Raw genomic sequence first — 12,819 nt, forward strand, 5'->3', positions numbered from 1 at the left:
GAGATTGTCACCTCCGACCAGGCCCGTTGCCTGGCACAAGGGAGGTGGCTCTTCCGCCCCATCATCTTTGCTTACCTTGTTCTGCTGTAAGACAGCAGCCGACAAGATGAGCCATTCTATGATATCTATATCAAAAACTCTATATTGCTTTTTGCAAAAGAAACAAATGCTCAAGGTTTAAGAAAGATTTTTCCTCATCTTGAATAGCCCCCTTATTGGGATGAGCGTTTTATTTTAATAAAAGTAAGTAAGAAAAGTAAACTAAACTTTGAAATAACTACATAACTATCCTCTATAAAAGACTCGCTTTCTCCTTCGACACTGCAATGTTTTGTCTAAGTTTTACTGTGCCATTAATATGACCCAAAGGTGAATGGAGTGGAAATCAAAATGAGTAAACAACGAGGTCGTGGACGCCGCTACAGTCGTCTCGTCCACGAACAGAAACGAACCCTCGAGCAATTAGGCCCAAGACACAGCATATTAAATTCTACTTGCTGTTGGTTCTGTATATTCCTTATAGGGGCGCTGATTCTCGGAATAATCTATCATGTAACGAATATAAAGTACTTTAAAACGAAAGAAAAGACTGCTAAGCTTGGAGGTGGGTTTTGAGGTGTTTTATAGTGTATGTATGTAATTCCCAAACAGGGCATGAAAAAAGGACAAGTCGAAAATTATGGGGGAAGCGGACCTCCACGTTTATAATATTTATTGGACGAGCTTTGAATTTTGACTTCTAACCACTCATATGCTTCAATGGCCTGTAGCAAATGTTAGACTGGTTTTGATCAATACTCAAATATTTAAGCAAGAACCAGAAACACTAAATACACCTAAGCCAGATGTAACCAATTCTCTAGTAGCTCGTTTCAAACCCAGAAAGTTAAGTGCCCTATGTCAAAATGCAATAATGGTAAGATCGAAGCATATCAACCCAAACCAATGTAGATGTTGATATTTCCACTAGTATAGTTAATTGACTGTTCCTGTCTGGTTATTAATAAAAATAACGTTTTGTTCAACAGTGAGCTTATCTGCGTTACGTCAACCCACTCAGGAAAACCGTTCACATTCAGTTTGTGACACCCAGGTTTGTCACCACATTGCCGTAGCTTTAAATCAGACACTCAACAGGGATGTCAATCCATGTGAAGATTTCTACGGGTTTGTTTGCGACGGCTGGAGAAAACGTCACCCGCCTGACGAGAACAACATTAAGATCAGCCCATTTTCTATGCTGGCATCCAAAATTGCCACTGTAATGAAACGAGCATTTTACGGTTCAGGCGAAAATTGGAGCAAGCAAAATCTCCAACAAATTCTGACAAGTAGTAACTCAAATTCGTCGCTCGGGCCTTCGGCTCAGGTTGCTGTGTTTCATCATGTTTGTCAGTCAAGCATGAAGGACAGCGAAGAAATAAAGTCAAGAAGGTATCTTCGTCGATTGCTTGGTCAAGTAGGCCTTACAACGCTGCTTAGCACGGACGAGGTGAGCAAGTACGATGACGAGTTCCTTCCCACTTCGGCAATAGAAACTATGGTTGCCTTATCTTTAACATGGGGCATTCCTTCCTTGTTAATGGTTTATCCGATGGCTGATCCAACAGCTACCTATCAAAATATCCTTGTGATCAGCTGTTCTGATCGGCAGGATAAGAACAGCTTGCGACAAGCAAAACCTTTTATTGCTGAAACTTTTGATAGTCATTCTGAGCCAATTGCCCGAGCTATTCCTGATTTCACTGCAAAACTGCTGCAAAATTCGCGTCGGGAAGTGAGTAAGATGGCTCGACTGGTCAAAATAGTTGGGGAAATGCTAAGCATTGTGATTGAAGACGGACGTCCACGTGAAGAGATTAATGCAATCGCCGAAGAAATCGTGATGGCGTCTCTTATCCTAGACGATGCACGGAATGAAACCAATTCCCTACTTGAAAAACTTTCAAACACACCGAAACGGGTTAAATTTAGGGATATTCATTATATGACTGGAAATGATCCTGTCAACCTACTAGCTACAATTAACAAATATGTTTCCGAACATAATCACCTAACGCTCACCGATTACGATGATGTGATCGTTGATTCGCCGCGATCTTTAGCACTACTTTTTACACTCCTGAGAAATAAGAAAACAGAGAGCATTATCAAAAATTACATTGCGTACTCAGTTATTGGCATTTTGGCGCCATTTGTCGGCCGTGATGCTCGGCGACGCAGTACCGCATTGGCCGAGGTTCTGGGAAGCACAGCGCCAAGGTACTACATTGATCGATGGTGTGACATGCAAGCACAGGAGTTCCTCCCTCTTTCCTACGGTTCCGTTTTCGTACGAGAAATGGTCGACATTGACATTAAAGCACATGCGCAACTGGTTGTAGACTACGTAAAAGTCGCGTTTGTTGAGGTAATTTTTTTTTAATCTTTCCACCTATTATCTGATTTCACATAGCATAAGTGAGAATTCTTTTATCCCCCATGTGTTACCCCCATTACCGTAGATTCCTAGCTTCCGTTCAATTCACTAATCAACCGTTAGATAAGGTACATAGCTATTTACGTTGATTGCTAGCTATGGTGCTGCTGATGGTGGGCCTCATCCATCTTAGGACAAGATCTTTTTTTCGCGGCCTAGCTAGAGTATTCTATTCCTTTGCCGTCTCTTGCATCATTTGTCCCTCTCACTGACGTAGGCGATGCGCGAGAATGCCTGGATGGACCGATCAACGCAACTTCGAGCCATGGCGAAATTAAGCGCAATGACAGCGCACGTTGGTTTCCCCGACTGGTTTGAGGATAAAATGGAACAGTTTGTCGAGGCGCCTGACCTAAGGCCCGGAAATTTATTTATTGAGGCGGTCCTTGACATTAAACAACACAAGGTTACGATAGCGTTGCGTGACTTTCGTAAGCTTAATGTGCGGGACGTCAACTCGTGGAACTTTAGCCCAGCTTCATTGAACGCTTTTTATGAACATGCTCGCAACTCAATTACAATTCCTGCGGCCGTTCTGTTGTTTCCATTTTTTACTAAAGGAGCGCCTGCCGCATTTAATTATGGATCACTGGGATCAATCGTTGGACACGAGGTAGGCAAGTTCATTTTGCCTTGCACCTCTATCATAATAAGCCTATTCAGTACGAATGTCAAATGTTTAAGTAGATAAGCGACTTGCAAACATCAATTTAGTTCCATGTAATCGCTGATATAATACATAACTACACAGCAATCATGCCGGCTAGTTGGAACCTGAGTATATTCGTTTGTGGCACAGACAGATTTAGTTCTTTCAAAATGCATATATAACACTTATATTAACTATTCCTGACACGCTTACAGATTAGCCATGGATTTGATACAATCGGAAGTAATTTTGACGAACAAGGCAACTTCATTGGATGGTGGAGTGGACGAACGAAGAAGAAATTTGATGAACGTAATTTCTGCTTCGTTAAGCAATATGAAGAACTGCAGAATGAGATTCTAGGGGGTGTACACGAAAGCGGGATCCAAAAGCAACAATCCGTAAATTCCAAACAATCCAGGGGACAACGGACGTTGCCTGAAAACCTTGCGGATAATGCCGGACTTCGACAGGCGTTCCGTGCTTATAAATACTATACACGGGATCAACCCGTCGATGTTGTGCTTCCCGGGCTTGAGTTTACATCCGATCAACTCTTCTTTATAGGTAATTCTCAAACTACATAGATGTCATAGGTATAAGATGCACCAATGCAGAAGTCGATGAAAGGGGCAACTGAAAGCGTGCTCGCTTTTCGATATAGCATGTATCAGACATTTCTATTACGTTGTGTTTCCGGGTTATTGAAAGCATTCGACAGACAACATGCGAGCGTCATAGGGATCGCATGTTAGATTGACAAATTGTCGCTATAGATGTTATCATTTCAAGTTTGACTTTAAACTGTTTTTTTTGCAAGAGCTGAAACTTCTCGGCACCGAGTGATCTGCTAAATCCCATTGTGCGACCCCTTTATTCAAGAGCAAAGACAGTGGCTTAAAGTGGTTAGCGTGATGCTTACTACTCTGGCAGGCCGGATTCTATGTCGCGAGTTGAAAAAAAAAATCGGAAATTGGGTTCCTCACACCCAGGTAATTAAATTATGTCAAATGAGCATCACAGATGGCAAAGCAAACTTATTGTGAAAACGATAAATCTATAGGTGCTTCTATAGCGTTTCACTGTTTCTCACAAATTCCCCCGAATGTCATGCGGACTGCACGTCCGCACGTGTTTGAGTTCACGCTTGGCGGCACCTTCAACTATCCATTAGCGCTATTTACATAACTGATGATTTATATCTCCTACATGAATTTTCCATTTTCGTTTATGCCACAGGAAATGCATACAAATGGTGTGCAAACATTGAAGCACGCACTGGAGAACTAATGTCATTGAAAGATGCACACGCAACGGAACGTCTGCGCTGTAATGCCGCCACTATGAACATTGCGACATTTCAGGAGACTTTTTCTTGTCCTGCAGGCTCAACTATGGCTCCTGATAAAAGATGCGTCACTTGGTAGTACGTTAGACGGAATACAAGTGTAGCATGTGTATGCAGGCGCCGATACGATTCCAGATACGAATAGTGCCCATAAAGACAACCGCGTATCGAGGGCGTTTATTCGAGACACTAACGGGAATATACTATGTAAGCTCATTCTTGATCCGGCTCAGTCAGATTTCTCCAAGGTTTGTTATTAATTGCCTCGAATCATATTAGCAGCGGACTTTCCATGTCATCATCAGGATATAGCTCAAGAATTAACGTCCCGCATTATTACCATATTTCAACAAATAAAATTAATTAGAAGGAGTAATATGGAGAATTTTCAATTAGTCATTACCGAAAACGTCGATGTGTCAAGTCGCAAATCATTAGGATCACAGTTTGTGACAAACAGATGGAACAAGAACGACCGCCACTGCCCACATTTCATACAGATCATATTAAGTCACAATCTAAGCTGGTGGAATCTGAATGTAGCTCGTTCTGCTACGAGCATTTAACGTATTTGAACAAATACGTTACCAAAAACAATTTCTTAACAGTTCGATAAATAGCACAAATCATTTTTTTCGAATAGAAGTTACCATACCAAATAAGGCGACGTTCAGAAGTAACGTATGATCTCTGGATTAGTGTTGGTACTAGCTTTTGAGGTCGGCATGGATATGCGAGCAGTTTTTGCTAGCAGGTTATTTGGACCGACTATCCATTTAAAAAACCGTTTCAAAGTTTAAGTTAGGAACCCACATGACAATTGCGACAGGCCCGCATGTACTCAGTATGGGAAGTAGAAGAGCCTTTCCAACATCCGAAAAGTTAACAATTTGTATATCATCGTAGTGTGCGCCGTCAATAAAAATGGTTTTTATGATAATCATGCTCCTAATATACATACTGTTTGTTGCTTCCCAATTCTAAAAATCGAATGTTGGTTTTCGCAACAGTCTGGAGATGAATTGCCAAAATTGTCATAAATTGTTTATATTGTACTTTATGTACAACGTAATCAACTATTTACCTTTAACGTTCGCTTTAAATATGCGTGTGCAGAGTATCCGTTTCGAGAGTCCGTTGTTTGAACGCAGGTTCCCTGAGATTTTGGCTCTGCCAAAAGACTTGTCCATCACGTAGCTTAAATGTAAAAGCTGTAACGTGCATTGAAAAATAGATCTGATTTTCGTCTGCTTAAAAATAATAGCTGCCGTTTACTGTTATCGTGTTTCACAACCAACTGCAGAGTAATAGCAAAATGTACTATTAACTATAGTGACCGAAGTCTGCCACTAGACGTTCGATGAATAAGCTTTCCATTACGTGAACCCTACCATCACATACTAATATATTTATATAATATATAATATTAACGTTTATTAATTTACTATTTTTATTATATATATATATATATATATAAATTATATGATTAACCGTTTCTCTAAGAAAATGTATCACATGTGCGAGGAAATATTAAAAATACTTTGTTATCTGTATTTATAGATCGTAGCACACGTCTATAATTTTTAGTTTTTATTTGAAATAGATAGTAATAAAAAAAAGGTTAAATGTTCCTTACAGCAAGTTAGGATGAAATTGTAGTTAGAAAGAAAGTGTCTATGTTTTAATTGGTCTTCGTTGTATACATAAGCACGATCATTCTCTTTTTGTCCATCTCGAATTCAATGGCTGGCCCAATCGATTACTTGCTATCCGCAGCATGATTATGACCGTTATTTGCTTCGATGTATTAAATATATATCACGCATGATAATAGCGATTATTATATAATATCATCAAGTAGATATTATAGCGCATTACGCCGTCGATGTACATAGATCCTGGGCAATAATCTTCGACACCGTGGCTAACATGGCTTCGTCGTCGGCCTGCCTATTAGGGTAAATCAAATCTACTCGCAGTAGCCAAACGTAATTTTTCTCCTTACAAAACACCGACGTTTATGCTAACGAGTATATGAAGAAGATTGAACATAAAAATTGTCCGACTGTTGCCACTGTCATCAACGGGTCGCCGGTTTCTTTGAGCATGCTACGGCACTCCGAACCTTTAGCTATTGCGGAAAAATAGAGGGGATATCCCATGCAAACAATCAAAAGACGAATAATCTCTTAATTAACATTATCACTCTTATGGCTTACCCAATTCTTGTGTGCATATCAGAAATAACAAGGCTGTCGATATAATACGGCAAAAATAACATCGATATGCCAAGCTGAATTTTCCCAGGAGAAACAGTTCTTATTTTCGCCAGATAAATGTTGCTGAAAGGAAACGATCAAGCGCCCCTGAACTTTCTTTCTCAACTCGGCAACTTCGCACAACCATAAGGCGAAGGGAAAGCACAAGACAGTAGATAACTGCTAATAACAGTGGCTCAGATTCAACTGTCGAGTGAAGTCTTCCGTGTTAACATTGAACAGTACGAGTCGAGATTTAATTAACGTGCGTCAAAAGATGTTTAAAAATGATTATTGACCTTTTTAAACACAAACAATAAAGGCTGCTAATTAAATTGGCACTAATTATCATTGAGAAGTAGCTTGTAAAAAGGAAGCAGGCACGAAAAAAATAAAAGTAACAATAAAAACAGCGCCCGTTTAGTGCACGCACAAGGACTCTTAAAGCAGCTCTCTATGGGAGAAATAATGGGGCGACTAATCAGGGCTCTAGTGGTTTTACAACTCTTATACGCTACAAAATAGAAGTTTCTAGCAAAAATGAAGCAGAACACATCTGAAACCTTTCATAGATGGTAACATATTTTCTACTATTGATATAGAGTCTGCGATTCTCCGCCACTTCATTTGCTAGTCTAACCAGCAAGGTGGACGTCGGTCTCACGTTTTCAACAGTAATGTCAGTTATACATGAAGAAAAAACGTCCTTTACTCACACAGGTGTGTAGCCTGTAAAGTAGTGATACATTTACTACATTTCCAACGAACAATAGGCAAGTTACCTGACACTAGTCGTCGTAATTTAAAGCCTGCGAGAGAAGACGCCCCTATTAAAAAATTTTTAACTCAGCTTAAAACGCATGGAGCAATGGGAGCATGGGAGTACGTGAGGGCGCCCAGGTTCAAAACAAATCAGGCGAATAGACAGCAGTCGCTACTTTGGTTGTACTGTCTTCTGGAAATTACAACTAAAAAAGAGGATACGGATCTAAGTCTTGAGGTTCACGTTGACATCCATTTTATAAACGACACACATTTTTGATCGGTTGGGTGATATCTCTGTATAACGGACTATTAAATATTTCTTAAGATGTCTAAACTCTGCTTAATTTTGTCAGATAACACACATGTCAAAAGCTATACCGCCGACTAACACAACCCCTTCAAATACGTTCGTATCAAACTGCTTCCGAGTCAACGCCGATACTTCAGCTTTCCTAAAGTGATATTTAACCCTCTCACATATGTTAATAAGCATATATTTCTCTCTTAAGTGGCTTAATTAACTTAATTTAGCGGCATTAGTCTCCAAATTATAATATTCACTGTTTCGTTTAAGCAATCGCTAAATTTCACTCTGGTCTCGCCATTCTTGCGCGCCTTGTATACTACTATGTGGAAAGGGCACGTTTGAGTTCGTTTCAGATTATTTTGGCAAGCGAAAAAAACGAGTCGACACTGATATAAAAAAAATTGCTTTTTCGCACTTATTATGAGAATGATATAGTTAGATGTGAGAATACCACATCTAACTATAGGGGATATTCTTTGGGAATTTTACAGCGCATGTATTAGTTTATTCACTACATTATTTACAGATATCTAATTTATCTATAGATAATGTAGTTAAGTGTTCTTTGGATATAAATCATAGAATGACACAATTCTCTTCTGTAAACAATGCTATGCGTAATTCCATTGACTCTTTTGTTTGGCTGCGAGAAGCATGTTGTTACACAAATCCGATTACGACGGTTTAACTTCGCTATACATTTATGTAATAATACTTAAGATTTGATGCGATACGCAGGACCTCGAGGCTGAGAGTCAGCCTCGGATCGAAAACCTTGGACTTGGCTGTTTCAACTATAACTCTCGCTGTTTCGAACGAATATTTCAATTCAGTTAACGTATTCTACACTAATATACTAAATGATAACCAATGAAGTCGTATTTCAACAACACATTATGATACACAAACAGGTTCAAGTAATAATGATAGTCTGATAGATGAACGAAGAGTAACAATGCAAAGCGAAGCTAGTTATCTTGCAAGAAATAAATCATCACTTTCTCATTGAACTATGCAAGGATTGAGTTCTTTTTTTAAAGAAGTTGAATAACAAATCTATATCTAATTCGTGGTTGAAAATTAGAACTTTCTCTGAGCGGCCGTTTTCAAACGTGAGGCGGATATATTCTGCCCAAGAACGTATTGGGTAATCCACCAGAGAGCTCCTGCTTTATTTAAGAAGTACTTGTCCATATTAGAACGATCGAAGGGCTGCTGGAAAGAAGCGCAGCTTGTGCCATCAGTGTTACATACACGATGTTTAATTCGAATTATTCTGATAGAAAAAATAAGCGCGGAACGCGAAAGATAACTCAAATAGTACCAAATCAAATTTCATTTATTCATCTTTGCTGGTTGTGATTACGCACTTCATTTACGTGGGTTAACAACACAATGTCGTAAAATCAGCGTTAATATAGAATCGTTAAAACACATCATGTAGATTATACGAGGTTAGTTTGATCTATGAAAGTTTAATTTAAATAATTGATAAGATGTCCCAACGATGGTACCAGAAAGCTACAAGTTCCATGATATCTATCGCAATATTCCCTCATCATAAAACATATCGTTATACAGTACCTTTCACCGGTCAGCTACTATACCCTGCACTTACACTATAATGCAATACAATAAAAACGAAAAGAACGTGCCTCTTATTCGAGCAGCAGGATGTTGAAGAGCAGGCACCAGGATCTAGAATTCGCCATTCAGGAACAAGTAGATTTTGGTGTACCACATGTCTTTTGAGCGTGATCTGGTTAGGTCAGCAGCATTAAAAGATAGCCTAGTAGCAAAAATATAACTGAATGGGATGACTTAATTGGTAGCGCGCTCTGTTTACTGTTTACAACCTAATGCTGAAGTTTAATTCGTGTTGAAGACCAAAGGGATTTTTCACATGTGGAACTTATTTTGCTTCGTATTTTGCTTAAGACAGTGCTGGCACTGCCCATAACCGTATGCAAAAGCAGACCGATTCTTGTCCTCGAAATACCACCAGCGCGGTCGCGGCGGTGGCGGCCGTAACTGCTGCAACAAAAGCACGTTTAGCACGCCTCTTCTGTCGTAAGGAGTACAAAGGTGACGGATCACCTCCACATTTCACTGATGCAACAAACTGGAAACAATCGATAAATAGAAGCATGGCATATAATAGCTCACATCGGGTTTAACACTCCGCAATGTAAGTCTGTTCTTCAAGATTTCGGCGGGAGACTGGAAAGTTATGTGATACGTGCCCTTCTAGAAAATTTCCGTTCTACGAAAACCTAAATAGCCCAAACACTATCGCACTTATTCTAGTCTGCAGGTGTTTTCAAGATATCTTCATCGTTTTAATGACACAAAGCAGTAGTTGGAGATCGAAGAACCGTTTTAATACGTGTAACAATCACCTGCATACCAGATACCACGACGAATCCGGATAACGAAAAAATGCCAGGAGAGTGCACTCCCACCTTACGCGTACTTAATATGCCAATCGCAATAACTAACCGACCGTTCTAGATCCGATATTAGATACACATTTTTATACTTAATATTACTGTTATTGCAAATGTCGCACTAGAAAGCCGATAAGGAAAAACTGAAACCACTAACCCAAGGCACAATAAATAAAACATGTTGTTCTTTTACTCGACCTGATGCTTGAAATTTGCCATCATTGCGTACGAATTTATTATGCTTCAGTAAATGATAAAAGGAAATTTTCACAATTGTGTTCTACTGTGGCCAACGGCATATTACGGCCGATGGGCATCCTTAGCGTCGGCCTCCGAAACCCGGCAATTCTGGAATGTTGATGTTGTCCATGTTGGGAAAAGGCAAGGAACTGATATTCGCGTTGCCTCCTGGACGCGGAAAGCTCGGTAGGTTTGTAAAGTTATTAAAGTTGCTTATGCCGGGAATGTTACTTCCGAGATTGGTCATCTGCCCAAAGATTTCGTCCATCTGGGCCAACGTGAGGCCGTAACACAGAAAAAGAGCAACAACAAGAATCGATGACATGAAACGCTGCATCCTGAAGAGTAAAATAGAAATCTCCAACTTGAGTGCAGGACGAAATGTAAGCAACTGATACTTTTTAGCCTTTTATGATTCATTTATATACCAAAATGTCACCCGCATCTCAGTTCTAATAGCCGACGCATTTGTTTGTTCTAATATGTATATTTCTGCCAACATGAGAGACATGGCTTGATTAGTTTTTATTATAGATATGGGTTTAGGATAGATACCATAGGAAACTGGCAGGTTTAAACATGCAGCTAGGCACACTGAAAATTCGCAACGGAATTGTTTCTAAAATATGGCTATATTATATGGTGGTCGAGATTATTGATTTATCATAAAACCCATTTCATTTGATTAGTTTGCTAATAAGGAGAATAGGCAAGGAAAGTCTAGGGTAAGCTGTGAGGGCCACAAAAAGTTGGCCTACAAACAACCGCATAATTGGGACTTTTTAAACCCTTTAGTCTTTTTTACTAACGACTATAAGCATGTAAACTAACTAAAAGTTAGAGCTTTAACATCGATCATTTTTAGAATACTCGTATGACGTGAGATTTCTTCTGACGTCCGGTAAGAAGAGGCATAATTATCCTCAACAAACTATTAACTACATCACGCAGGGCCGCTCTATTTAAATATGAAGACATCAGTTACGACTATTGATTGTGCCCAATAACTAATAGCGCTTGGTGTTATGCAGCAACTGACAGTAGCAACAGCACCCCTCGAAATGCATCGTGCCACTTAAATACAGATAGCTTTTTACTGCACATGTTTCCTGTCAGAAATCTAAATATGTCAATGGTAGGTTCAAGGATGCTTATGAAATGGATCGATGACCAGCTTTCTACGGCAAGGTACCGTAAATAAAACAACAAGGTATGTGCTGTTTCGAACAACGCATAATTTATTTAGCATGAAAATAAGTACCGCACACCTATCGCTTTAAATATGTATAACTATTATATATTCAATCTCTTCCATCTAATTCTGCATATCCGTTATTTTCTCTGTAGTCTTTTAAAGATTCTAAATTACTGATAGATATATATATATATATATATATATATATATCAGTAATTTATAGGGAGGGGGAGAGAGAGAGTGGGACACCTAAATCCGGACAGCTTTTGACGGGCTGCTTATCGTAGCGGGTTTGGGTTTGTAAGCCAAAACAGCGAGCATATGATAGTGAATAGTACGTTAAAGCTTAAGCCACATCGGCTGTTATCCAATGTGTTCATGTGAAACCAAGTACCACCACCATTTTTTGTTCGAAATTGCTCATTTATGATATTGCCAATTTTCATGCAGGTTTTGAAAAATCCGCTAGTTGGAAGATTCCCCGCCAACAAACTGGGAAATCTTGCATACAGCTTAAATTTTAAAGGTTTAAAGGATTCCGCCAAATGATTCTAAAAGGCATTTTTGATGCACTTGGATCTTTTGTAGAGATATTAGCGATCGTCCTGAGAAGCAAATATCAGTTGGCATTTAGGTCATCCAAATAAATTTCAACGGTTTATTTAAGGCTTTCTGCATTTTTTTCGTTCGTTCGTTTCGTTTTGGCCGTTTTAAGCCCTTTTATCTTCGGGTTTTGGCCTGCTATCATCTCAAAATTTTATTGCGCCCGAATTGCTTGCATATTGTATGTTTGAACGACACTAACGAGTTTACACCTACCAATATCGCCTGACGTAAGTTAAATTGTTAAAAGTCATTTGCGGATTGAATACTTTGGTAGTTATTAGTGAGTGGCTTAGGTCTTATATTGAAAATGTAATTGCATTGTAATTTTAAACAGAATCGTATTGAATAATCATGACCACCAGTAATGATATTTCTAGCATCTGCAGAAAAATTTCGTTTAAGTAGTTTTTGTTTAGATACAGTTTTAAAAGTAACTCATAAAGAAAAGTTTGGATTTATGGGCCATGGGAATGTATTGCTTCTCGCAGAAATTCTCCTGCGTGCTGAATGCTATCTTGTCATCTG

At 39.2% G+C, this 12,819-nt stretch overlaps 1 protein-coding gene and 1 long non-coding RNA gene across 3 annotated transcripts in view; both read left to right on the forward strand.

The window, feature by feature from the left end:
- The first annotated feature begins 390 nt into the window (after positions 1–390).
- On the forward strand, positions 391–4,899 carry LOC111261907 (endothelin-converting enzyme 2). The gene is made up of 5 exons (XM_022835765.2): positions 391–604; positions 1,029–2,410; positions 2,697–3,092; positions 3,344–3,695; positions 4,368–4,899. The coding sequence occupies exons 1-5, from the start codon at positions 391–393 to the stop codon at positions 4,553–4,555; spliced, it is 2,532 nt and encodes an 843-aa protein (XP_022691500.2). The 3' UTR covers positions 4,556–4,899.
- Positions 4,900–11,309: 6,410 nt separating this feature from the next.
- LOC147753261 (uncharacterized) overlaps positions 11,310–12,819 on the forward strand; it is a 12,393-nt gene continuing 10,883 nt past the window's right edge. For both annotated transcript variants that reach the window (XR_015311735.1, XR_015311734.1), the window contains exons 1-2: positions 11,310–11,394; positions 11,610–11,703. This is a non-coding gene — a long non-coding RNA (uncharacterized LOC147753261). The remainder of the gene's footprint in view (positions 11,395–11,609; positions 11,704–12,819) is intronic.

The sequence above is a fragment of the Varroa jacobsoni genome, unplaced genomic scaffold, assembly GCF_002532875.2.
Source record: "Varroa jacobsoni isolate VJ856 unplaced genomic scaffold, vjacob_1.0 scaffold_612, whole genome shotgun sequence".
Lineage (NCBI taxonomy): Eukaryota > Metazoa > Arthropoda > Arachnida > Mesostigmata > Varroidae > Varroa > Varroa jacobsoni.